Source organism: Sus scrofa, chromosome 2 (genome assembly GCF_000003025.6).
Source record: "Sus scrofa isolate TJ Tabasco breed Duroc chromosome 2, Sscrofa11.1, whole genome shotgun sequence".
Taxonomy (NCBI): Eukaryota; Metazoa; Chordata; class Mammalia; order Artiodactyla; family Suidae; genus Sus; species Sus scrofa.
In genome coordinates, this window is record NC_010444.4 from 15,646,019 (window position 1) to 15,672,876 (window position 26,858).

General features: G+C 48.0%; 1 protein-coding gene across 1 annotated transcript in view; it reads left to right on the top strand.

Moving 5' to 3' along the window:
• The window catches only part of LRP4 (LDL receptor related protein 4), a 56,740-nt gene extending 29,882 nt beyond the window's left edge, over positions 1-26,858 (top strand). Inside the window, exons 19-38 of the mRNA XM_021085230.1 lie at positions 541-646; positions 2,043-2,244; positions 3,808-3,997; positions 4,084-4,215; positions 5,254-5,394; positions 5,740-5,826; positions 5,933-6,104; positions 6,729-6,891; positions 7,014-7,239; positions 7,578-7,881; positions 9,216-9,434; positions 9,588-9,722; positions 10,835-10,943; positions 12,981-13,125; positions 13,392-13,505; positions 13,964-14,099; positions 18,491-18,558; positions 19,151-19,238; positions 20,610-20,751; positions 24,322-26,858. Coding sequence (XP_020940889.1) covers positions 541-646; positions 2,043-2,244; positions 3,808-3,997; positions 4,084-4,215; positions 5,254-5,394; positions 5,740-5,826; positions 5,933-6,104; positions 6,729-6,891; positions 7,014-7,239; positions 7,578-7,881; positions 9,216-9,434; positions 9,588-9,722; positions 10,835-10,943; positions 12,981-13,125; positions 13,392-13,505; positions 13,964-14,099; positions 18,491-18,558; positions 19,151-19,238; positions 20,610-20,751; positions 24,322-24,654 — 3,212 coding nt within the window. The 3' untranslated portion in view covers positions 24,655-26,858. The remainder of the gene's footprint in view (positions 1-540; positions 647-2,042; positions 2,245-3,807; positions 3,998-4,083; positions 4,216-5,253; positions 5,395-5,739; positions 5,827-5,932; positions 6,105-6,728; positions 6,892-7,013; positions 7,240-7,577; positions 7,882-9,215; positions 9,435-9,587; positions 9,723-10,834; positions 10,944-12,980; positions 13,126-13,391; positions 13,506-13,963; positions 14,100-18,490; positions 18,559-19,150; positions 19,239-20,609; positions 20,752-24,321) is intronic.

Here is a 26,858-nt window from a genome sequence, read left to right on the forward strand (position 1 = left end):
CCATGAGCTGTGGCTGTGGTGTAGGTCACAGACGCGGCTCAGATCCTGTGTTGCTGTGGCTGAGGTGTAGGCCCGCAGCAGCAGCTCCGATTTGACCCCTAGCCTGGGAACCTCCATGTGCTGCAGCCCTAAAAAGCCAAAAAAAAAAAAAAAAAAAAAAAAGCAGATTCTTGTTAGAAATGCAGGCCCCACACCAGACCTGTTGAATCAGAATCTTTCAGGGTTAGATTTGGGAATCTGTATTTTCACAAACTCTTCTGGTTCTTATACACACTAAAGTTTAGAAGCATTGCTTGGCAGAGTGGATTGCTTGAATAGAATGCGTTGACAGGGTAGGACAGTGTAGGTTTCTTAGGTTGAGGAAGGTTCCAAGAAATATAACCCATCACTTCCTTGAATTTTTTCTCGAAATTCCATTGCATGTTTATCGCAAAGTACTTCTTGAGCATCTAGACATGTGAAGCTCTGGGCTGGGCAGGGAAGGTGAGAGGGTGAATGACCAAGACTAGAGTTAATATTTTTGCCCCTACTTCTTGGTAGGGACAGATCGGATCGAAGTGGCCAACACCGATGGCAGCATGCGGACCGTACTCATCTGGGAGAACCTGGATCGGCCCCGGGACATCGTGGTGGAACCCATGGGCGGGTGAGCACCTGTCCCTTTGGAGCAAGCTCTCCCCACCCCTAGGTCTGGGTACCAGAGGGGAGTCTGGAGGTTAGCAAGAGTGGCTGGATCTTACAGGCACACCCAGGAAGCAAGGACAGCTGGAGAAGCCATAGTGCATAGTGACAACGCTCTCTTTGTGGACAAGGAAACTTTATATCTTTTGGTTTTTTTCTTTTCCTTTTGGTCTACTTACAAAAGTAATTTGTTGCTTAAAAAATTAAGTTTGGGGGTTCCGTGTGGCTCAGCAATAACAAACCCAACTAGCATCCGTGAGGATGTGGGTTTGATCCCTGGCCATGCTCAGTGGATTAAGAATCCGGTGTTGCTGTGAGCTGTGGTGTAGGTTGCAGAAGTGGCTCGGATCCCACATTGGTGTGGCTATGGTGTAGGTCGGCAGCTATAGCTCCAATTCAACCTCTAGCTTGGGAACTTGGGCGCCCACTGCCCTAAAAATAAACAAGTTTAAAATTTTAAATAAATAAAAAATTAAAAATTAAGTTTGGGAGTTCCCATTGTGACTCAGTGGTTAATGAATCCAACTAGGAACCACGAGGTTGCAGGTTCGATCCCTGGCCTCGCTCAGTGGGTTAAGGATCTGGTGTTGCCGTGAGCTGTGGTGTAGGTCACACATGTGGCTCGGATCCCACATTGTTGTGGCTCTGGCATAGGCCAGCAGCTACAGCTCCGATTAGACCCCTAGCCTGGGAAGCTCCATATGCCACGGGTGCAGCCCTAGAAAAGGCAAAAAGACAAAAAAAAAAAAAAAAAAAAAAAAAAAATTAAGTTTTGATTTCCCTTGTAGTGCAGTGGGTTAAGGATCCAGCATTGTCACTGTAGAGGCTCGGGTTCAGTCCCTAGCCTGGGAACTTCCACGTGTTGCAGACATGGGCAAAAAAGAAAAAAACCTAAGTTTATAATCTCACTCTCCAACAGGAATTGTTGTTACAGTATAGGGTGTCTTTTCCAGATTTTCTTCTATGCGCATACATACACGTGGTGGTGATGAGATGGTTTTGGTTTTACAGCAATGGCATGCTCTTTTGTAATGGTTTTTTCACTTGGCTGTATATATCTTGGATGTCTTTCCATTTGATCACGTAGGTCTATTTTGTTCTTTATGGTTATGTAGAACTCTGTTAAGTTGATACACTGTGATTATTTAATCCGTCCAGTCAAGACAACACTGAAGACCCTAGGATGCTTTTTGATGGTGATATAAGACCTGCAGAGACAGCTCTGAACCCAGGAGAGGGCTGGGAACTGAGGCAGGAGGCTGGGGCAGCTACTGCAAGTGGAACCCCTCAAACCCTAGAACCCCTGAATCCCTCCTGGGTGTTGATAGAAGGCTTATAAGACCTCCCTTGCCTGTGCCCAGGTACATGTATTGGACGGACTGGGGTGCGAGCCCCAAGATTGAACGAGCTGGCATGGATGCCTCGGGTCGCCAGGTCATCATCTCGTCTAACCTGACGTGGCCTAATGGATTAGCCATTGACTACGGGTCCCAGCGGCTATACTGGGCTGATGCCGGCATGAAGACCATTGAGTTTTCTGGGCTGGATGGCAGCAAGAGGAAGGTAAAGGTGGCACTATGGCTTCCCTCCACAGCCCTGACAGCCTCCAGGGTGGCACTTCCTAGCTGGCAGCTGGTGGGATCCAAGAGGACCTTGGGGTGACCCAGCCTGGGGCATGTGCTGTTTCTCTGAGACTGTGGCTGCCCCACAGAGCCCTGGCATTCTGCTGCTTGATGGTGAAAAGAAACTAGGGATCAGGTGGATTGTGGGCTGGGGATCTAAGTCCTTTCCTAATAACCACCACCAGTAACACTAATTAATCTCCATTTGCATGCTGGGCCCATGACCTCTCTCTTCGTTTTTACTGTTTATTTTGGTACAATTTCAAGGTTAAAGAAAAGTTGTAAGAATAGTCAAAAGAAGCAATAACTAATTTTGCCACATTGTTAATACCATTTTCATCCCCTCTCTCCCTGTCTTTCACACACACACACACACACACACACACACACACACACACACACACAATTTTTCTGAACTGAGATTAAATTGAAGTCATCCTACCCTTGAACCCAAAATATTCTAGTGCATATTTCCTAAGACACAAGAACATTGTATTATGTAATCAACGTATAATGATCAACATTAAGAAATTTAACTTTGATACAATATCACTATATAATCCACAGTCCATATTCAACTTTCCCAGTAATCATTCCAGTAATGTCTTTTATAAATTTTTTTTCTCTTTTTTTGTGTCTAGTCCAGGATCCAATCCCAGGTCATAATTGCTTTTAGCAATCACGTCTCTAGTCTGGAACATTTCCTCAGCCTTTCTATGTCTTTCTTAATGTTTGTATTTTTATTTATTTATTTATTTATTTTGGTCTTTTTGCCACTTCTAGGGCCGCTCCTGTGTCATATGGAGGTTCCCAGGCTAGGGGTCCAATCGGAGCTGTAGCCACCAGCCTACGCTAGAACCACAGCAATGCGGGATCCGAGCCGCGTCTGCGACCTACACCACAGCTCATGGCAACACCGGATCCTTAACCCACTGAGCAAAGGGCAGGGATGGAACCCGCAACCTCATGGTTCCTAGTCAGATTCGTTAACCACGGAGCCACGATGGGAACTCCATGTTTGTATTTTTAAAGAGTGAATTTGTCTGACATCTCCTTGAGATTAGATTCAGATTATGTATTTGGGGCAGGAATACTACACTAAGTGAAGGTGTGGGCTGACTTCTCAGTGTGTCTTATCAGTAGCCACAGATGTCAGCTCACCCCATCATTGTGATACCAACCTTGATGGTGTGGTTAAGGTGGTGTCCACTGCAAAGTTTCCATTTTTCTTTTTGTAATTAATAAATACATGGTGCAGAGATACTTCAGATTATGTAAATAATACGTGATCTTTTATAGTCATCACACAACCCTTGGAGCCAGGCCCTGTCACAGAGTGACAGTCCAAGGCTCAGAGAGATTTTATAACGAGCTCTAGCTCAGGGTCACCCAGCAGGTGGTATTGGCAGAGCTGTATTCTGCCTCCTCACCCGAGCCCTTGACCAGCGTACTGTACTGTCAGACCTTGCCCAGGGCATGACACAAGTGCTGGGGCCCTTGACAGGTACTGATTGGAAGCCAGCTGCCCCACCCGTTTGGGCTGACGCTCTATGGAGACCGCATCTATTGGACCGACTGGCAGACCAAGAGTATACAGAGTGCCGACCGGCTGACGGGGCTGGACCGGGAGACTCTGCAGGAGAACTTGGAAAACCTCATGGACATCCATGTCTTCCACCGCCGTCGCCCGCCAGGTGAGCAGCCCTTAGCCCACGGTGGCTTCTCCTTGGCTTCCCTCTGCTGAGGTCCTCCCCATTGACCCCCCCTCCTCTCTACCCAGTGTCTACACCATGTGCTACAGAGAATGGCGGCTGCAGCCACCTATGTCTTCGGTCCCCAAGTCCAAGTGGCTTCAGCTGTACCTGCCCCACGGGCATCAACCTGATGCCTGATGGCAAGACCTGTTCACCAGGTAGGTCTAAGCATCACAGAGCTGAAAGGAGCCTCTCTGGGAGGGACAGTGGCTCTCATCCTTCCCTGCAGGTAGACTCTGATGTGCTCTGAGAAACCTGAGCTCCTAGAGGCTTAGAGGTGAGACAAAGCTTCTAGAAAAAAGGAGAAGCGGGTAGGCAGGATTCAAAGCAGAGTCTGACTAGGTTTCATGGTGTCTTCACGAATTTTAGAAAAATATATTCCTTTCTTGGGAGTTCCCATCGGGGCTCAGCGGTAACAAACCTGACTAGTATCCACGAGGACTTGGGTTCGATCCCTGGCCTCGCTCAGTGGGTTAAGGATCTGGCATTGCTGTGAGCTGTGGTATAGGTCACAGACATGGCTTGGATCCTGTGTTGCTGTGGCTGTGGTATAGACCAGCAGCTGTAGCTCTGATTTGACCCCTAGCCTAGGAACCTCCACATGCCGCAGGTGTGGCCCTAAAAAAAAAAGCAAAAAAGATTCTCTTCCATGATATTAATAAAAAATTGTCATTTATGACTATGTATCAGACCCAATGCTAAGGATTTTTTTGTATATGATCTCTTCCATTCCTACAGCCACCCTGTTATTGTTCCCATTCTACAGATAATGAAACTGAGGCTTAAACCATTTAAATAATGTGCCCAGGATCACAGAGCTAGAAACTAATGGAGATAGGGCCTGAATTCCCATTTTCCCTGCCCCAAATGCTCTTTTTTTTTTTTTTTTTTTTTTGCATTTTAGTGCCACACCTGTGGCATATGGAAGTTCCAGGCTAGAGGTCCAATCAGAGCTGCAGCTCATGGCCTACGCCACAGCCACAGCGACACAGGATCAGAGCTGTATCTGCAACCTACACCACAGCTCATGACAACGCCGGACCCTTAACCCACTGAGCGAGGCCAGGGGTCGAACCTGCATCCTCCTGGATACTAGTCGGATTTGTTACTGCTGAGCCACAACGGGAACTTCCCAAATCCTCTTAATGGCTGTGCTTGGGTGACTGTCCTCTTTCCTTCTCTCCCCACCTGGGCAGGCATGAACAGTTTCCTCATCTTCGCCAGGAGGATAGACATACGCATGGTCTCCCTGGACATCCCGTACTTCGCTGACGTGGTGGTACCCATCAACATTACCATGAAGAACACCATTGCCATTGGAGTGGATCCCCAGGAAGGTCTGTGTGGCCCTCCCCTCTCGCCTGTCCTGCTGTCCCTGCCCTTGCTTTCCCACCCCCTCTGCCTCCTGCTAACAGCCCGGGACTCCCTGTTCCCTCAGGCACAGCCCCTGCCCTGTCTCTATAGCACTTCCGCTTTGGTTATAAGGGCACGGGGTTTGGAGGCTTCCTCTTCATCTCTGCCAAGAGCTATCCTGTAATGATATTTCTATATTTCCTTTGATTTCCTCTGCTTGGGGGTTCAGGGTCCCCTGACATGCCCTGGTGTCTCAGGGCGTGAGTCCGCCGTGTGTGTTCCTTTGGGGGAGGTGAAGGTCCAGGGTGAGCCAAGCCTTCCCCTTCCAGGAAAAGTATACTGGTCAGACAGCACGCTGCACAGGATCAGCCGTGCCAATCTGGACGGTTCACAGCATGAGGACATCATCACCACAGGTGGGCCTTGCTCCCAGCCCAGGGACCACCTGTCTGGCTACAGAGCTGGGGAAATATCCCATCTGTTTTAAGGCAGGAGCCAGCGTGCTCTCTTGACTTCCTGCAGGCCTGCAGACCACAGATGGGCTCGCAGTGGATGCCATTGGCCGGAAGGTGTACTGGACAGATACGGGAACCAACCGCATTGAAGTGGGCAACCTGGATGGATCCATGCGGAAGGTGCTGGTGTGGCAGAACCTCGACAGCCCCCGTGCCATTGTTCTGTACCACGAGAAGGGGTGAGAGAGGCTCTGTGGCCCTGGGCGGCAGGATGGGCCGGCCCGGCTGTGACTATGGAGGGGGTGGAGGTGGGCCGTCGAGACCGAGCGTGCTTCACAGGAACATCCAGACTGACCTCCTCCCTGGGACGCTTCCACTGCCTTGTGACTTCTCTCAGGGTGGCAGGGTAGTGTAGAGGTTAAAGCATGAGCCTGGACATCAGAAGTCCAGGTTTCAAATTCCTTCACCTCTTATTAACTGTGTCTGTCACTTTGGGTCCAATATTCCACCTCCCTGCTCCTCAGTTTCCTTCCTTGTAAGTGGAGGTGAGAGTGAAAATGTATGCCTCTTGGCCCACGTGAGCATTAAGTGAGATAGTGCATGGAGACAGTGCTTTTTTTTTTTTTTTTTTTTACCACCTTAGCCATTTGTAAGTGTATAATTCAGTGGTGTTAGGTACATTCACATGACTGTGAAACAGATCTCCAGAACTTTCCCATCTTGCAAATCTGAAACCCTGTAGGCCTTGAACAACAGCTCCCCTTTGTGTGTGGAAAAGAGTTTTCAGAGTGTTTGGCATTTTGTAAGTCCTCATAGTGTACAGAAGCTGTGGGAATGACGAGCTAGTATCGTTCCTTGCCCAGGTTCATGTACTGGACAGACTGGGGGGAGCACGCCAAGTTAGAGCGGTCCGGAATGGATGGCTCAGACCGTACCGTGCTCATCAACCACAACCTTGGTTGGCCCAATGGACTGACGGTCGACAAGGCCAGCTCCCAGCTGCTCTGGGCTGATGCCCACACTGAGGTGAGTGCCCTGCTCCTGCTGCTTCCCAGAAGCCCGGAACTATGGGAGAGGTCTTTCTGGGATCTCCAGTGAGGGCTGCCGGTCAGCTGATAGCCACCTGCCACCCTCTCCTTCCCCTCCAGCGAATTGAGGCTGCTGATCTGAATGGTGCCAGTCGGCACACACTGGTGTCACCCGTGCAGCACCCGTACGGCCTCACCCTGCTCGACTCCTACATCTACTGGACTGACTGGCAGACCCGCAGCATCCACCGTGCCGACAAGGGTACCGGCGGCAATGTCATCCTGGTGAGGTCTAACCTGCCAGGGCTCATGGACATCCAGGCTGTGGACCGGGCACAGCCCCTGGGTGAGAAGACTCGTAGGGCTGTGAGCCAGAGCCTCTGGCTTTCTGGGGGTATCTCAACATCAGAGATGTAGCCGGAGCACAGAGAGATGGGCACCTGCTTAAGCCCCCTTCCAGGATCAGGCTGTGTTCCCACTGGGTATGGCTGGTACTGCAACTGCAGGGTGCTCTCAGCTTCAAAAGGCTCCTGGAGACACCCCGGCTCCCTCTACCTCATCCCTGCCAGGCACCGAATCCTGTTAAGTAGAACAGCAGACCATCAGCACAAGAAATCAGGGCCTTTGTAAGGTTCGGACCATCTTCCAGGCAGGGTCTCAAAAGTCTCTCTCACTTCTCCGTAGGTTTTAACAAGTGCGGCTCAAGAAACGGTGGCTGCTCTCACCTCTGCCTGCCACGGCCCTCTGGCTTTTCCTGCGCCTGCCCCACTGGCATCCAGCTGAAGGGAGACGGCAAGACCTGTGATCCGTCTCCTGAGACCTACCTGCTCTTCTCCAGCCGCGGCTCCATCCGGCGCATCTCACTGGACACCAGTGACCACACAGATGTGCACGTGCCTGTTCCTGAGCTCAACAATGTCATCTCCCTGGACTACGACAGTGTGGATGGAAAGGTCTATTACACAGATGTGTTCCTGGATGTTATCAGGTACGCGTGTCCCTGAAGCCCCCAGAGGACAAAGACCTGATTCCGATCTCTGATGGGTGAGCTTGTGGTCTGTGCTGATCTCTATGTGGACTGAACGATTCAGCAGCCTGGCTAGTTTCTTCTGACCCTGACTTGCTCACTGTTTAGTGTTATCACTTAGAGGAGAGTTTCAGACATTGGGTTTTGTTTATTTAAAGAGTGATAGAAGCCCAGCATGTAAAACAAGCAAAGTCAGGCTGGGGACCTGGAGCCTTCTCGCGCAAGTGCTGGGCATCCCAGGAGCTCCAAGGATCCTCTAAGACTCCTTGATCAGTTGGCCATGGAGCTAAATTGAGTATCTGGGTTATAATACAGGAGCACTGGCTAAATGCCAAGGCCTATGGCTGTTCACAAAGTTGTGTTGGTTTTTGTTTTTGTTTTTTTTTAATATTTTTTACTTCCATTTTTCTTAATCTTTCCATTTTTTTACCCCAACACAGCTGAGGAATGGGATGCCTTGCCATCAGTTAGAGGGTTTTAATATGGCAGAGGTTTTCCCATAGAAGAACAGGAGCGTTTCCTTTTGTTCTTTCTGAGAGGTGTGTTAGAATCTCGTGCTGGAAGCCGGTAGGCATATGTGGTTTGTGATATGCCCCCCAGCATCCTGAACTTGAATTCCCTGATATAGGACTTCTATAAAAATGCACAGGTAGAACTTGAAAACAAATTTTTTTCCCTTTCTTATAATCACCGCCTAGCAATCCTTGTCTCTTCCTAAAGGTCTATGGGGTTTTAAGCTGTGTTCTGACAAGGCATGGGCCCAAATGCCACCTACTTATAGTAGGAAACACCTTGTCCTCCCAATAATTTAGTCATTCATTCTGAAAGCTTTTTTTTTTTTTTTTTTTTTTTCCTTTTTAAGGGCCAAACCGTGGCATATGGAAGTTCCCAAGGTAGGGGTCAAATTGCAGCTACAGCTGCTGGCCACAGCCACAGCATTGCAGCTACAGCTGCTGGCCACAGCCACAGCCACAGCAACATGGGATCCGAGCCGCGTCTGCGACCTACACCACAGCTCACAGCAATGCCGGATCCCCAACCCACCAAGCAAGGCCAGGGATCCAACCCGCATCCTCGTGGACACTAGTTGGGTTTGTCACCACTGAGCCACAATGGGAACTCCCAAATTCTGCAAATATTTTGAATACCTACTGTGCTAGATGCTGTGGAATATACTTCTAAATACTTAGTCTCTGCAGCATAGTGGGGATCCCATTATGGGAACATGGATTCAAGGGGTATCGGTCTGTGGCTGGTCAGTCTGGTCCATCATCCAACCTGGGCTGTTCTCCAAGGCGAGCAGATCTGAATGGCAGCAACATGGAGACAGTGATCGGGCGTGGGCTGAAGACCACAGACGGGCTGGCAGTGGACTGGGTGGCCAGGAATCTGTATTGGACAGATACGGGCCGAAATACCATTGAAGCATCAAGGCTGGATGGTTCCTGCCGCAAAGTGCTGGTCAACAACAGCCTGGATGAGCCTCGGGCCATTGCCGTTTTCCCCAGGAAGGGGTGAGTTTGGGGCCAGCAGAAAAGAGACCCAGGGAAGAAGGGCCTGGTGAAGAGACCCTTGAAAGAAGCCTATGTATTAATGGTACCTGTGTGTCCTTGTGTTCCCTGGGTGCCATCTTCCCATGCCTTGATGATGGCACCGTTGTGTCCCAGGTACCTCTTCTGGACAGACTGGGGCCACATTGCCAAGATTGAGCGGGCGAACTTGGATGGCTCTGAGCGGAAGGTCCTTATCAACACAGACCTGGGTTGGCCCAATGGGCTTACCCTGGACTATGATACCCGCAGGTGGGAATCCCATCCCCAACAGCCTCCTGGGTATCGGGTGGGCAGAGGAGAGGATGGTGGAGATTGAAGTAGTGAAAACAAAAAGTAGAAAGTTTCTCGGTAGGTGGGAAAGACCAATCGGTGGGAAGGGCGAGGGAACATTTTGGAGCAGGGGTTGCTGAATCCAGCTCTCAGCCCTCAGGTGGGCTTTGTTTATCTGGTTTACGTGTGTGTTTTTAATTTTGGTCTTTTTAGGGCCGTGCCTGCGTCATATGGAGGTTCCCAGGCTAGGCAGTGAATTGGAACTGTAGCGGCCAACCTACACCACAGCCAACTCGGGATCCAAGCTGCTTCGGCAACCTACACCACAGTTCATGGCAACGCCGGATCCTTAACCCACTGAGCAGGGCCAGGGATCAAACCTGCGTCCTCATGGATGTTATTCAGATTCGTTTCCGCTGAGCCACGATGGGAACTCCAACGTGTGTTTTTAATTTGAGTGCCTTTCGCAGAGCTTGCCCTCTGGCTGGACCAACAATCCCATTACCCCCCATCCATTTAAGGGCTGATTCTTCACATTTGTTGTTTGACTGATCCCATCAGGCACTGGAATTTGAAACTCCTTGTTCAGATTAAAAGTCCTGGAGAACAGAAGAGGGGAGAAAGGGGCTCTGAGGCAGTAGATTCCCCTTTCTGCCCTCGGAAGAAGAAGGGAATCAAAATCACCTGGAGGGTGGGGCTGGAGACGAGAAATGCCCTCTCCTTTAACTTCATGGAGCGCTTTATAGACTAAGTCTCTTCTTGAAGGGCATTCTTAAGAATTTGGGCTTAGATTCTTGGGTAGGAGTCAAAGAGTGATCAAGTTGCTGAAGATGAGACGGGGGGGGTGGGGCTCCTTGGAAGTCACTAGACTTTCGACTCCTCCCCAGAACAGCCCTAGCCTCCCCACTTCCCCCGTCACCAATCAAATTCCGCTCTTCAGCTTGGGGGCTTCCAGTGACCTCTCATCATCACCTTGACTGCTCACAGCACCTGCCAGCTTGGCTCGGGAGGAGACAGATAGCTCCCTAGAGGGCGGGGCCAGGCTGCCCAGCAAGTGTTTTCAGAACCAGCTTTGCTCCTTTCCTTCACAGGATCTACTGGGTGGATGCGCATCTGGACCGGATTGAGAGCGCCGACCTCAGTGGGAAGCTCCGGCAGGTCTTGGTCAGCCATGTATCGCACCCCTTTGCTCTCACTCAGGTACTGGTGGGGAGAGAGGTCACCAAACCACCATGAAGGGGTGTTTCCTCGGGGTTCTGTGTCAGCAGCCTCAGCCCAAGTGCTGCTGAACAGATGTGCTGTGGAAGCTCACGTTAGGGGCGTTTCCTGTACACTGAAGCCTTGCCATGTGCCCTGCTCCTGCCCCATGCTCCCACACTCTGGCATTCCAAGGAGTGGTTCTCAAACAGTAGTGTACAGAATCAGCTGTGGAACTTGTTAAGTGCACATTCCTGGGCCCTGGACATAAAGCATCTGCCTCCTGGAATTCCCATTGTAGCTCAGTGGTTAACGAACCCAACTAGCATCCATAAGGATGCGGGTTCCATCCCTGGCCTTGCTCAGTGGGTTGAGGATCCAGCAGAGCTGTGGTGTAGGTCGCAGATGCAGCTCGGATCTGGTGATGCTGTGGCTCTGGTGTGGACCCCTAGCCTAGGAACCTCCACATGCCGAGGGTGAGGCCCTAAAAAGACCAAAAAAAAAAAAAAAAAAAAAAAAAAGAAAGAAAGAAAGAAAGAAAGAATCTTCCTCCTGAGGGTTAGGCCGGGAATATGCATTTTAAGAAGTTCTCCAGTTGGTCCCAATGCCGTGGTTCCAACATCCAAGCTCAGGCAGCTCACTTAGTAGCTGGAGGGTGGAGTAGCAACAGTTGCCAGTTAGTGTTTATTGAGTGAGTACCTCCAACAGACCAGCTCTGTGGGTTCAAGTTCTTCCTGTGTCATTAAGTAACTGTGCAACTTCGACAAGACACTGAATTTCTCTAAGCTTCACTTACTCATAAAATAGATGAGGTTAATAATAGTATCCTCTGGAAGTATACACAAAGCATTAGCACCACATATAGCCTAAATGTGTGTTGTTTTTAACGACTGTAATTATTATTGTCACTTTTTAGAGTTCTAACCCTGTAAAATAATTCAGGAAAGGTAAAAAAAATCTTCCAAGCCTGGAGCCAAAACAAAGATTCTCAATCACATACAAATCTTGGTCCCTTGGAGTTCCTGTTGTGGCTCAGCAGGTTAAGAACCTGACTAGTATCCATGAGGATTTGGGTTCAATCCCTGCCCTCCCTCAGTGTGACAGGGATCCAGCATTGCTACAAGGTGTGGTGTAGGTCACAGATGCAGCTCAGATCTGGTGTGGCTGTGGCTGTGGCATAGGCCTGCAGCTGTGGCTCCAATTTAACCCCTAGCCTGGGAACCTCCACATGCAGCAGGTGCAGCTGTAAGTTAATAAATAAATATCTTGGTCCCTTTTTGACAAACATCCATTCTGTCTTTATTCTGCATTATAACCTATCGGCCAATAAGATTTTGCCTGCCTTTACTTAATGATAGGCTTTCCCCTCCATGCTCCAAATGTAAAACTACAGGACCATATGAATTTAATATTTTAATCTACAAATTTTCCCTGGGGTTTCTGATATATACCCCAGGGATGGGAGGGGAACCACCTACACTGCCCCTCCCCACTTCGGATTGAGACTCTCAGGATCTCTGCATTAGAAAGCAGCTGCCCACAGAGGACTTGGCCAGGGCTCTGAGTCAAGGGCCCAGAAAAACAGGGACCTAGAAGGACCACCCCAACACACACAATTTTCTCCCATTTGGTATGTTCAGGAACTCATTTATTCATGGAGCCACTCAACCAATAGACGAGAACTAAGTGTTAGTGTTGGAAATTGAGCGATGAATGGAACACATTCTTGTCCTTGAAGAACTAAATGTGATGGGACAGACAGACATGTAAACAAATGACCAGAGTTTCAAAACTCACTGGTAGGAGTGAGGGCAAGGCACGGAACAGCACAGAGGAGAGAATGGTGAATTCTCTATGGATTGAGCAGGGGAGGTTCCTGGATGACATCATATCTGGGGATGCATAGGAGTTGACCTGGGTAAGAAATGAAGAGGGTGCTGAGGCAGAGGGATTATACATGCTGAGCACGGAAGCTGTCCTGGGGTCTGCCTACTGAGTAATATCTCCTCTTTTGTGTGGGGGGGTCTCCCTATTGAGTAGCAGGACAGGTGGATCTACTGGACAGACTGGCAGACCAAGTCAATCCAGCGAGTTGACAAGTACTCAGGCCGGAACAAGGAGACAGTGTTGGCGAATGTGGAAGGACTCATGGATATCATTGTGGTTTCCCCCCAGCGGCAGACAGGTGGGCTTCTGGGACCCAAACCTGCTCCCCTTCCATTGCTGGGGTTGGTGGGTCACCCCAAGGACTGTTCATAACCAAGACAGCTAGAGCCACAGGAGAGCCTTTTGGTTCACATCTTACGCTCTTAGACCTTTTCAGCCCCTGTCGTTACCTCCTGCCCCATGTCCCTGTCAGTGAGGTAGCCCCGAATCTCCCCCTTTGGGAGAAGAGTCAATTTGGGAGATTGATTCTGTCCCAGGCCAGATGTTCATCTGCTTTACCCCCAGGGACCAATGCCTGTGGTGTGAACAACGGGGGCTGTACCCACCTCTGCTTCGCCAGAACCTCAGACTTTGTGTGTGCCTGTCCTGATGAGCCCGACGGCCGGCCCTGCTCCCTTGGTGCGTTTCTGATTGGCCCCCTGGAACAGCTGAGCCCTTGCATGGGCAGGGGATCATCAGCCTCAGCTTTGTTCTTCCGGGTAAGATTCCCCTTCAGGGGGTCTTACAGCAGAGTGACTGGGAGCAATGATTTGAGCTTTGGGATGGCACAGACCTGGCTTTGTCTGACTTCTAGCAGTTACTAGAATGGGAATCAGGTCTCCTGATTCCCTGATCCCTGCTGTGACTTCTGCATTACTCTCTCCTCCTGCCCTGTATAGGCCATCTAGCCCATCCCAAACTATTAATATCAGAAACCAAATCCTTTTTATGTGTAGTGTTAAATAGGACCTCTAATAGGGTGCCTAGGATTAGGGCAGTTAAAAGATTGCTTTGTAAGATCTCCAGATGCTACTCTTGGACCATATGTAGATATGTTGGGCTCCAGTGGTCCACCCCAGCCCTTGTTTTCTCTCCAGTACCTGGTCTGGTGCCCCCAGCTCCCAGGGCCACCAGCACGAGTGAAAGGAGCCCGGTGCTACCCAACACGCTGCCGACCACCTTGCGTTCCTCTACCACCCGGACCCGCACGTCTCTGGAGGACATGGAAGGGAGGTAAGTGGGTTCAGTATGGGATTGAGGGCTCTTGATTTGAATCGCCAGCTCCTGCCAGCAGAAGACCTTAGTCCCAGCTTGATAATTCTGGCAGATGGGAGGTAGGTCATATCGCTAGACACCAGTCCCTGCTGTTTGGGACTGGAGATGATATTTAGACTTGTAGATTGTTGCAAGCCATTCTTTTTTTAGCTCTGAAGGCAGGAAGCTTTAAGAGTAGATTTAGAGAGAGAAATCACTCAGGAGGCGTTTCTATGTGACATTCCTCCTTTCTTTCTTTCTGTGACATTAGCTCTCGCATAACGAGTTTAGCACGTGGTTCTGTCCTACAGTTTACTTAGAAGCCACCAAGTCATAGTGGTCTCTGGGCTGTGGCTTTACGACTTGGGATATCCTCAGGGATGTGGTGGCCCTAGCTTATAATGACCTGTAACACTCAAACACACATACATGTTAAGTGCATGTTTACTTACACACATACACACACGCACACACACCACCGTTAAATAAGCATGAATGAATGAACAGTTCTCAAATTAAGTATAAAATATTGCATTTCATTATATTGAAGGTGCTATCAATTTAAGATGCATCCTAATTTTGAGAGCTTACACCGAAAAAATGATCAATAGCAATTGTGAGATGCTGTTAATTGTAAGACACATTCCTATTTCAGAGATGTTAGAATATAGAAAAATGCACATCTCAAAATTGAGTAAATATTCAATTTTATGTATAAAATTTAGAGAAAGTCTTATAAATTTGTTTTTATTTACATTTTGCAAAAAAATAACCTCGAAATACTTATAGGAATAAAGAAGAAACAAGTACCTGTATGTAATTATCTTTAGTGTTTTTTAAAAATTTGATACATGTGTATATTATGAGATGATTACCACAATAAGTCTAGTTAGTTAATATCTATCACCACACATAGATACACACTTTTTTTCTTATAATGAGGACTTTTAAAATCTACTCTCTTAGGAGTTCCCATTGTGGCTCAGCAGGTTAAGGACCCAACATAGTGTCTGTGAGGATGAGGGTTCCATCCCTGGCCTTGCTCAGTGGGTTAAGGATGTGGCATTGCCACAACCTGCAGCATAGATTGCAGATGTGGCTCGGATCCAGCGTGGCTGTCGCGTAGGCCTGCGGCTGCAGCTCTGATTTAACCCCAGCCTAGGAACTTCCATATGCCACAGGTGCAGCCATAAAAAGAAAAAGAGGAGTTCCCGTCGTGGCGCAGTGGTTAGCGAATCCGACTAGGAACCATGAGGTTGCAGGTTCGGTCCCTGCCCTTGCTCAGTGGGTTAACGATCCGGCGTTGCCGTGAGCTGTGGTGTAGGTCGCAGACGCGGCTTGGATCCAGCGTTGCTGTGGCTCTGGCGTAGGCTGGTGGCTGCAGCTCTGATTTGACCCCTAGCCTGGGAACCTCCATATGCCGCGGGAGCGGCCCAAGAAATAGCAAAAAGACCAAAAAAAAAAAAAAAAAAAAAAAAAAAGGTCTACTCTCCTATCAACTTTCAAGTATACAATACAGTATTTTTTTTTTTTGTCTTTTTCACCATTTCTTGGGCCGCTCCTACGGCATACGGAGGTTCCCAGGCTAGGGGTCTAATCAGAGCTGTAGCCGCCGGCCTACGCCAGAGCCACAGCAACGCGGGATCCAAGCCACGTCTGCGACCTACACCACAGCTCACGGCAACGCCGGATCCTTAACCCACTGAGCAAGGGCAGGGACCGAACCCGCAACCTCATGGTTCCTAGTCGGATTCGCCAACCACTGCGCCATGACGGGAACTCCTATGGTATTGTTAACTGTAGTCGCTATAAGGTATATTACATCCCCAGGACTTATAACTGGACGTTTGTGCCTTTGACTGTCTTCACTCATTTTTGTCTACCTCTACTTCTCACCTCTGGCAATCAGTATGATATTATATCTATGAGTTGTTGGTTTTTTTTTCATATTCCACATATAAGTGATATCATATAGTATTTGTCTTTCTCTGTCTGACTTATTTCACTTAGCATATGCCCTCAAGTTCCGTCCATATTGTTGCAAATAGCAGGTCCCCCTATTTTTTGCCTCTTTAGGGTGCTCCTGCGGCATATGGAGGTTACCAGGCTAGGGATTGAATTGGAGTTGTAGCTGCCAGCGTATACCACAGCCACAGCAATGCCAGATCCAAGCTGAATCTGTGACCTACACCACAGCTCACAGCAACACCAGATCCTTAATCCACTGAGGGAGGCCAGGGATCAAACTTGTATCCTCATGGATACTAGTCAGGTTTGTTACTGCTGAGCCATAATGGGAACTCCCCAGAATGTCCGTTTTATGGTTGAATAAATGTTCCACTGTATACCCGTACCACATTTTCTTTATCTGTTCATCCACTGATGGACACTTAGATTGTTACCGTGTCTTGGCTGTTGTAAATAATGCTACCTTGAACATGGGGGTGCAGATATCTTTTTGAGATAGTGATGTCATTTTCTCCTCTTACTATTTGGATGTCTGTGTTCCCAGACATTTTTCTATTAGAATGTTTTTCATTGTAACATATTGTTCTCTTTACTTTTAATATCAGCTATAGCTTAAAAGATAATTAACAGAGTTCCCAATGTGGCTTAGTGGGTTAAGAACCTGACTAGGATCCAAGAGAATGCAGGTTTGATCCCTGGCCTCACTCAGTGGGGTAAGGATCTGGTATTCCCACAAGCTGCAGCGTAGGTTGCAGATGCAGCTCAGATCCGGTGTGGATGTGGCTGTGGCTGTGGCTGTGGCATAGGCTGGTAGCTGCAGCTCTAATTTGACCCCTGGCCTGGTTACTTCCATATACTGCAGGTGCAGCCCTAAAAAGAAAAAGGAAGAAAAAAAAAAAAGATAATTAACATGTGATTTCAATTCTGAAAGGAGAACCATAGTAATAATCCCAAATAAAACTCTAGACTCATGTCCCTAAAATTATGATTTACACATGATCGAATTCATTCTATATGCCCCATTTTCTCTTGTTAGAAATTTATATAGAAAAGCAAACGGATATAAATGTGTACCTTTCTCACTAACTTTTAAGTACTAACAATCATTATTAATCTAATTTTCTTCAGGTTTATTTAGAAAACTTTTGACTCCTACTCAGATATTTTCTTCCTGTCAGAGTTCTATTTGAAGGCTCAGTGCCTCTAGGTTTCAGATGTTCTTCCAGGTAGCTTTTCTCTAGCTGTTTAGGACATGCCTTTAATTGCCAGCTCATAGTGTGTCACAAAGGACTTACCTTCTTTGAATTTCAAAAGTTTGTTATCCCAGCCCTCCCTCTGGATGTTTTGCATATTCCCTTGTGAAAGAATGGAGGGAAGAAAAACAGTATTTTTTATAGGTCTCTCTAGACCTTGCAATAATCTTTTTACAGTCAGAAGTTTGCTTAGCTGGTAGCTTCTGCCAAGGAATCCTGGTAGCTTAATAAAGCCTGTTATTGATGTCCTTAGTATTCTTTCAACAGACTTTCGGCTTACTCCCAAACATGCTTCTCCTTTTTAAAGAATCCTTTTTAGGAGTTCCCTGGTGGCCTAGTGGTTAAGGATCTGGCATGGCATTGTCATTGCTGTGGCCTAGGTTTGATCCCTACTCTGGGAACTTCTGCATGCTGTGAGTATGGCCAAAAAAAAAAAAAAAATCCTTTTTAAAGAGTTCCTATTTTATTTATTTATTTATTTATTATTTTTATTTATTTATTTTTAGGGCCGCTCCTGCGGCATGTGGAGATTCCCAGGATACGGGTCGAATCGGAGCTACAGCTGCCAGCTTATGCCACAGCCACAGCAACGCCAGATCCGAGCCACATCTGCGACCTACACCACAGCTCATAGCAAGGCCAGATTGTTAACCCACTGAGCCAGGCCAGGGATCAAACCTGCAACCTCATCATTCCTAGTTGGAATCGTTTCTGCTGTGCCACGATGGGAACTCCAAGAGTACCTATTTTAAAACACATTTAAACATCGTATAACATCTTTGGGGCGGGGGGTGGGAGCATGCCTGTGGCATGCAGAAGTTTCTGAGCCAGGGATCAAACCCATGCCACAGTAGTGACCCAAGCCACTGCAGAGACAATGCCTGATCCTTAACCTACTGAGCCACTAGGGAACTCCATAATCATGACATAGCATTTTGAAGACAGTGACTCATGCTGATTTCTCCGTATTTTTTGGTCCTGCCTTCTCCAAGTTTCTGACATCTCCCGTCTGGTATAGTGTCATATCTGGAAGACCCACTTCCAAAGTTTTCACCCTGACCTTCACAGGACCCTCCCCCTTTCCTGGAGAAAGGCAATATCTTTGTTGCATACAAGTAGCCTTCATATTCAGTTTTCTTTGCCCCACAGATGCTCTGAAAAGGATGCCCAGCTAGGCCTCTGTGCACAATCCAATGAGGCCATACCTGCTGCTCCAGGTAAGCCCTCAGTGCCCAACTGTTTTGAAAAACAAGATATAAGGAATCTAAGTCTCCACTGATATCTTCCAGAACCTTCATGGGGCCCCTTTGGAGTTGATGAATACTTTTCTTTGACTAAATACATGGAAAGAATAATCAGAATAGCCGCCACTTATGCAGTGCTTTCCTTATGCCAGGCATGTGTTAAGCCATATTTATGTGTGCCCATACTAGTACATGGGTGTGTATATATATGTGTGTGTGTGTATGTATGTATTTGTATATATACTTTCACCTTTAACTTCCACCAGCCCTATGAGCAATTTATTATTTACATTTAACTGATGCAAAAACATAGAAGTTAGGCATCTCGCCTTAAGTCATACAGCTAGTAGGTGATGGAATTGGAATTAGAGATGCTAATAGACTGATAGCTTTCGTCTTAGCCCCCTACTCCACCCCCTGGGGCCTCTCCTCTGAGGAGACCTCTAGCCATCCTCAGATGGTGTGGGATCCAACACCTACAAAAGGAGCCCTCCCTCCTCCCATTCTTCACACCAGCCAGGAGATTGTCAGTGGTCCCCACCTAGTGTCTCTCTGCTCTTCTTAGGAGAAGGACTTCATGTCAGCTATGTCATTGGTGGACTCCTCAGTATCCTGCTGATTCTTGTGGTGATTGCAGCTTTCATGTTATACAGGTAAACTCAGCCCCATTAGCACGTCTGGTACCTCCTGAAGCTAGCAGTTCACTGAGTCAGCCTCTGATCAGCCTCAGTTTCAAGTTGGGTCCCTGGTCAGAGTCGCAGAAGGGAAGGACAGAAGCCTGAGTGTATATTCTTCTTCCTCAATCCCAGCCCAGCAGTTTCCTCATTTCACGACCACAGCAATCCCTGGGATTTTCCATACAGACTAGGATACTGAGGACACGGAGGGTGCTACCCAAGGTCACGCAGGAAGAGGCACGAACTCTTACATCTTTGCTTTTTCTACCACCCCACACTACCTCACCTCGCTGAAGCTGGAAATGATTTTCTCTTCACGTAAACACAACCCTTTACTACGATATTACGTGATACATCATTGCTCAGTGGGGACCACCCTGGGAAGGGGGGCTGTGTAGTTTTCAATTTAGAATCTTCCTTCTATGACCTTCTCTCTCTATATTTTCCCTAAATGCTTTAAATGCTGCTTGCAGCAAAAATGTGAACATTTTGCTGCTGCTGCAGCAGCTTCTGCTAATAGCAACAGCAATGGTAATTATGACCATCAATACCACCACAACCTTGTAATACAAGGTATCATTATTATAATAATAATACCGTAATACAGGTATTATTATTCCTCACTTTATAGATGGGGATCTCAGGCTCAGAAAGTTCGGGTTATGTCAACTAACATCCTAGCTAGTAAGTAACAGAAGTGGAATTGAAACATAGGTCTGTTTTGACTCTAAAGCTCAGTGTATTAGTTATCTATTGCTATATAACAAATTACCCCCAAACTTAGCGACTTAAAATGACATCCATTTAATGACATCCACTTACGATTTCACAGTTTGTGTGGGTCAGAAAGCTGGATGCAGCTTGGCTGGGTGCCTCTGCCTCAAGGTGTCTCATGAGGCCGCAATCCAGGAATCAGCCAGGGTTGCGGTCTTATCTCAAGGCTTAACTGGGGAAGGATTCCCTTCCAAGCACAGGATTCAGTTCTTCGCAGGCTGTTAGCTGGAGGCCTTCCTGACCAGTTCATTGCCTTATGGGCCTTTCCATAGGACAACTTTCAATATGGCAACTTGCTTCCCCCAGAGTAAGAGACAGAGAGGGCAAGCTAAGATAGAAGCCAGTTTCCTTGTCAGGAGTTTCCTTGTAACCTAATCTAGTATTTATCACTTTTACATGTTCTGTTCATTAGAACTGAGTCACCAGACCCAGCCCACACTCAAGGGGCAGGGATTCAGAAAGTGCGAGCTCCAGGAGGCAGGGATCACTTGTCCCTCTTAGAGGCTACAGCTTCCCCCAGATACTATCTCCATAAAGATCTGAACTAACTTCTCATCACTTTTCCTCCTAAAGACACAAAAAATCCAAGTTAACTGATCCTGGAATGGGGAACCTGACCTACAGCAACCCTTCCTACCGAACTTCCACTCAGGAAGTGAAAATTGAAGCAGTCCCCAAACCAGCCATGTACAATCAACTGTGCTATAAGAAAGAGGTAAGAATTAGAATTTATATTGAAGAGTTTCTTTTTGGAAGGGGAGGGATTATGCTCCTGTTGCCTGAATAGATGGGTAAAGGATACTCGGTCATTCATCTACCATTGTAGAAGTTCTAGTGAACAGAAGAACAGAATGTGATTTGTGTTTCTGGAGAGGTCTGCAGAATCTAAGAGACCAACTGGAAGGACCCTAGTGAGGTCAAGGTTAGAAAGCAGATCCCAGAAAGTTTAGGGATCTGAAACTTTCTGGGAGTTTCAGAGAGTGAAACTCATCTGAGTGTACACCTCCCTGCCAGAAGATGTTTTCCCAGGCTCAGAGGTTCCTTCCCTCTTGGAGTTGTCATTACCCAGCAGTGAGGCTGTGCCCTTCTGAAACAAGCCTAAACTCGTAGAAGACACCCCAAAACCCAACAGCTCCTGGATTCTCTTTTTCTATTTTTCTTTTTAGGGCTGCATCTGTGGTATATGGAAGTCCCCAGGCTTGGGGTCGAATTGGAGCTACAGCTGCCAGCCTATGCCACAGCCACAGCAACACCAGATCTGAGCTGCATCTGTGACCTACTCCATAGCTTGCGCCAATGCCGGATCCTTAATCCCCTGAGAAAGATCAGGGATCAAACCCACATCCTCATGGATACTAGTAGGGTTCTTATCTCACTGAGCTACAACTGGAACTCCTGGATTCTCTTTTTCTAACTTTTTTTTTTTTTTTTTTTTTGTCTTTTGTCTTTTTAGGGCTGCACCTGTGGCATATGGAGGTTCCCAGGCTAGGGATCTAATCGGAGCTGTAGCTGACAGCCTACATCAGAGCCACAGCAACGCCAGATCCAGGCCGCATCTGTGACTTACACCGCAGCTCACGGCAATGCCGGATCCTTAACCCACTGAGCAAGGGCAGGGATCGAACCCGCAACCTCATGGTTCCTAGTCGGATTCGTTTCCTCTGTGCCATGACGGGAACTCCTCTTTTTCTAACTTCTAATCCAAGCTTTTGGCACCTGGGATTGAGAGTGGCTGGTGTTTTACTATTCTTCCTCTTATCAGAGAATCTAAAGGGATTTCTCTAGAATTTTAAAAGTTTATGTGCTTTTCTTCTCTTCCTTCCTTTGGTACTTCAGTGAGAAATTATTTGCTGGATGTTTAGCCATGAAAAACAGTCCCATTTTCACCAGGGAATATAGCCTGGGACTCCAGATTTTCCTAGTCTGATATGACCCTTGTTTTTTCCTGAAATCCTGTAACCCTGCATCAGAAATTATCCCTTATGAGAGCTCATCCTTCTACTCTCTTGGCCTGTCTAGCACAGTCAAAACCAGCCCCCACATCTACAGGGCTCCCATGCATCATGAATACACTTTACCTAATAATCATGTGCTTTCAGGCTCCATGAATTCCCCTATTAAAAAAGCTTCCACGGAGTTCCCATCGTGGTGCAGCAGAAACAAATCCGACTAGAAACCATGAAGTTGCGGGTTTGATCCCTGGCCTCGCTCAGTGGGTTAAGGATCCGGCATTGCTGTGAGCTGTAGCATAGGATGGCAGCTACAGCTCTGATTAGACCACTATCCTGGGAACCTCCATATGCCATGGGTGCGGCCGTAATAAAAAAAAAATTAATTTAATTTTAAAAAAGTTCCACTACAAGCCAGACCAGAACCTGCAGGGATAACTTGCAGATTTAGGGATGGTAGATCCTTCTCTATTAATATCCTTGAGAGAAAGATTTGTGAAGCATCTTAGGTTCCTGGAATGTCTGATGCCCCAGAAAAGAACCCCGATAAGAGCCATAGTTTAGGAATTAAAATCATGTGACCACTTTCTCCTGTTGTATGTTTTTTTCCTCAGCAGCTCTTTCACCCCTCTGATAGTCTTTCACCTTTTCTCTTCTGATTTCCTCTTGATTTCAGGTACCCGTTGCTGTGTGTTTGTAGAGGGAGTGGTACCCCCCAATTGCTAGTGCCATGTCACCAACTTCTCCCTGACTTACCCCTCATGTCTGTGTGATGATGACACTGAGTGGTCGGCATCTTGTCTGACACCAGTGCAGCTTGGAGGGGTGCTGGGTGCCTGGGGATGTGTGTGTGTGCATGCGTGCTTTTGTGCTTTCTTTGCTTGATCGAGGGAGCTATTACTCCCCAAGACTTTATACTGTGTATTCGTCAAAGTATCCTGCTTATTGTAGGAGCTCAGTAAGTATCTGTGGAATTGAATTGTTACTAAAATAGAGCAGCAGTTTCAGGGCTCTTGGCAGGAACATATCCCAGGGACAGAACCCAAGCCATGGCCCATTTTCTCCTGGCAGTGGCAGCATGTTGGTTGGTATCCCCCAGAAACCAGGAGTGAGGCTACTCTTTGAGGAATCCATAAAGGGAGAAGCCTGAGGAGAATTTAAGGCTGTCCTTGGAACGATCCCAGGTTGCTTGGGAATGGCCCCAAGTTTCACAGCAGCAGTGCCAGAAAAACCTCCCACAAAAGCTTATAGGTTTCAGGACCCCAGTGGTTTGACGCTTAGAACCCAAATGAGAGGGTTTTCTAGAGCCCCCCTGTCTTACCTTCTAAAACTTGTCTTCTTAAGAAAATTAGAAAGAAGAGAATTAAGAATAAAATAGCACATGGACCTAGTCAATAGCTTATAATAAACTAGAATGGAAAAGAATCTGAAAAAGAATTATATAGGCATAGATACAACTGAATCACTTTGCTGTATACCAGGAACTAACACACCAGTGTACATCAATCATACTTCAGAAAAAGGCAAAATAAAATTGTACAAACGTGGGGTTCCCTTTGTGTCTCAGAGGGTTAAGAACCCAACATAGTGTCTGTGAGGATGTGGTTGGATCCCTGGCCTCGCTCAGTGGGTTAAGCTTCCGGCGTTGCAGCAAGCTGCAGCATAGGTCAAAGATGTAGCCTGGATCTGGCGTGGCTGTGGCTGTGGTGTATGCCGGCAGCTGCAGCTCCTAGCCCGGGAACTTCCATATGTTGCAGGTGCAGGCCTAAAAAGAAAAATAAAATAAAATAGCACAAATGTAGTTTAAAAGTCTGATTAAGTGCACATGTAATTGCTTTCGTCAATTGCTTCTGCTCATGTACATCTGCATGCGGTATAATACGCCACATTAACCGTGTATTAAGGGCTAACGTGATTTAATGCATCTCAAGCGCTAAGCACCTGATTTCATTTCGTATATTGCCACATTTAACCCTCACAGCCATTGGTTGTGAGGTATGGATGGATACGGTGACTCTTCTCACGCTATACAGGTGAGACTGGGTTTTAGAGTCCTTCAGTAACTTGTCCAAGGTGAGGTAGCCAACACATGGCTCATGACTGGATGCCAGGGTTCTCCCTTCTCCCCGTGTGGTCATGGTAATAATCACCAAGGCTGCTCCCTTCCTTTTAGGCTCAGCCTCCTAATTGGCTCTAACTAAATTCCCCCATTTGTTTGTGAGACCTTTGCACTCTTCACGCCCACTCTTACCCCATCCACTTCCGTTTTCGGTTCATCACGAGATCCTTTACAGAGAGCCAATCGACTGACTGTGTCTCTCCATTCTCCACGCTAGGGTGGCCCTGACCATAACTACACCAAGGAGAAGGTCAAGATTGTAGAGGGGATCTGCCTCCTGTCCGGGGAAGACGCTGAGTGGGATGACCTCAAGCAACTGCGCAGCTCCCGGGGGGGCCTTCTTCGGGATCATGTATGCATGAAGACAGACACCGTGTCCATCCAGGCCAGCTCTGGCTCCCTGGATGACACGGAGACGGAGCAGCTGTTGCAGGAAGAGCAGTCGGAGTGTGGCAGTGTCCACACCGCAGCCACTCCCGAAAGACGGGGCTCCCTGCCAGACACTGGCTGGAGACATGAATGCAAGCTCTCCTCAGAGAGCCAGGTCTAAACGCCCATGTGCCCTTCCCTCCCTGCCTCTTCCTCCTCCTCCGTGGACTTCCGGTCCTCGTGCTTGCTTATACAACAGGCCCCTTTCCTATGTGCTCGTCCCGCTCCTCTTCCTCCCGCCTCGTAACTGCTCCCGAGCCCGAGCCCGAGCCCGAGCCCGAGCCCGAGCCCTCCGCGGGAGCTGTTCCCCCCTGAGTTCGTAACTACCTGTGCACAGGAAATCATGGCGCATCCCGAGAATCGCAACCCGGATTTTACCACCAACCTCACCTCTCGCACTCCGTCCTGAGCCTCCTCGAAACCAGGTTCAGCAGTGATTCCTTGGCTGTACAGTGTTCCACCTCCCCGTCTCCTGGGACTCTCAGTGCCTGCCCCACGGGAACAGATGATCCAAGACTGCACGCCCCCCATCAGAGCTGGCGTGGCCGCTTCTCTGAGAGAACTTGACCAGGGGCTGGGGTGGGGGCGGGGGCGGGGGTGGGGGTTATGGGTAAAGAGAGAGATGAAGGATAGAGGCTGAGAGAAGGAGGAGGCGTCAGCCCAGCTGGTATGGGCACCTGGGAAACCTCTAGCCTCGAGTGTGTTGGTAACATGGAAAAGCTGTTGGGGTGATTGGGCCTGGGTGTCCTGTCCATTGCTGGCAATGGCTGTTATTCTTGCCCTAAGAGTTGTTTTCTTCAGCTGCAGATATTGGTGAGATCGGGGTGTGGCTCAAGCTATTCTTCCTCCTGCTAGAATGTCTGGAGCCTTTCCTACCTTCAGAGGACTGGGGGTCCCTACCACACAGCAGCTGGCCAATATGAATTTCTTCCTGGTGCCAGCACTGGCCAGTACCTTTCCTAAGTCATTGCCTCGAAGTAACTGGGTTGTGAGCCAGTGGCTTGAGGGAGTGTGGGGCCCCCAGGGCTGGGTCTCTGCAATGTCTGAGAAGCACTGCTTAGACCAAACAGCGCACTTCCCCTGGACTTTAATGTTCTGCCACGCTCTCCCTCCTCATTCTCTGGGATTCTGAGCACCAAGATGGAGAAATAACCTTGCAAAGAAGGGCCGGAAGTTTTCATAAATGGTCAGAAGAGTGATTGGGTTGAGACTTGGGGCACCCCAGGCCTAAAGGGAAGTGGCCATGAGGCTAACCCTCCTGTGTTCTCTCAGGTGCTCAGGGATCTAAGTTAGTGGACAGAGAGCCTGTGGCCACAGGTGGTGAAGTTCCTATTCCAGCACCTCCCAGCCATGTGACTCCCTCTCCATGCTGAGTTGCCATCACCTGCTTCATGCTTATTCACACAAAAGGCATGTGTGTCACACTAGTATTGAGGGAGTTGAGACTTTTCTGTCCTAAAATTTCTACCTAGCTTTTTTTTGGGGGGGAGGGTGCCTGATTTGATTTTTCTGACCTAGCCTTGTGGGCACCTAGGGTGAAGAGGCCTAAATAAAGATGCAAAGTGAGGGACAAGGAATAGAAAGGTAGAGAGAATCACTGAGGAAGCCCTTTTAGCCCACAGCCAATCCAGATCTCTCTCACTTAGACATCAGAAGCGACAGCGAGGGCTGGGAATGGAGGGGAGGGCTTCAAGGGGATATTTCCTGATTTGAAACCTCTCCTGGGGTTCTTGGTTTTGAGAAATCAGCTGCCAAACATGTGAGTGAAAAGGGAAGATCAGAGCAAACTTTTTCTGGTCAGTTCTAAGGTCACTAGAGACAGGTGCCAGGCTTGTAGCTCCACTCTCAGTAGCCAGCCCCAGGTCTGGACCCTCACAGGACAGCCAGGCCAGACCAAGATGGATTTTCCAGGATACAGAGAGGGGAAAGAAAGGTCCTCCTCCTGGGAGGAAAGAGGGACATCTCACACTTGATGGGGCAATAAAAGAAGGAGCACTTTGGGTCCTCAGACTCGTGGTTGGGGATGGGGAGGGAGTAGCAAAGTGGCATTTTCTTGAATGGAAAGGGGAAAGGTCTTATTGCACTTGGGCTGTTCAGAATGTAGAAAGGACATATTTGAAGAAATATCTATTTGAGCACTGATTTACTATGTAAAAAGCAAAATCTCTCTGTCCTAAACTAATGGAAGTGATTCTCCCATGCTCATGTGTAATGGTTTTAACGTTACTCACTGGAGAGATTGGACTTTCTGGAGTTATTTAACCACTATGTTCAGTATTTTAGGACTTTATGATAATTTAATATAAATTTAGCTTTTCTTAATCA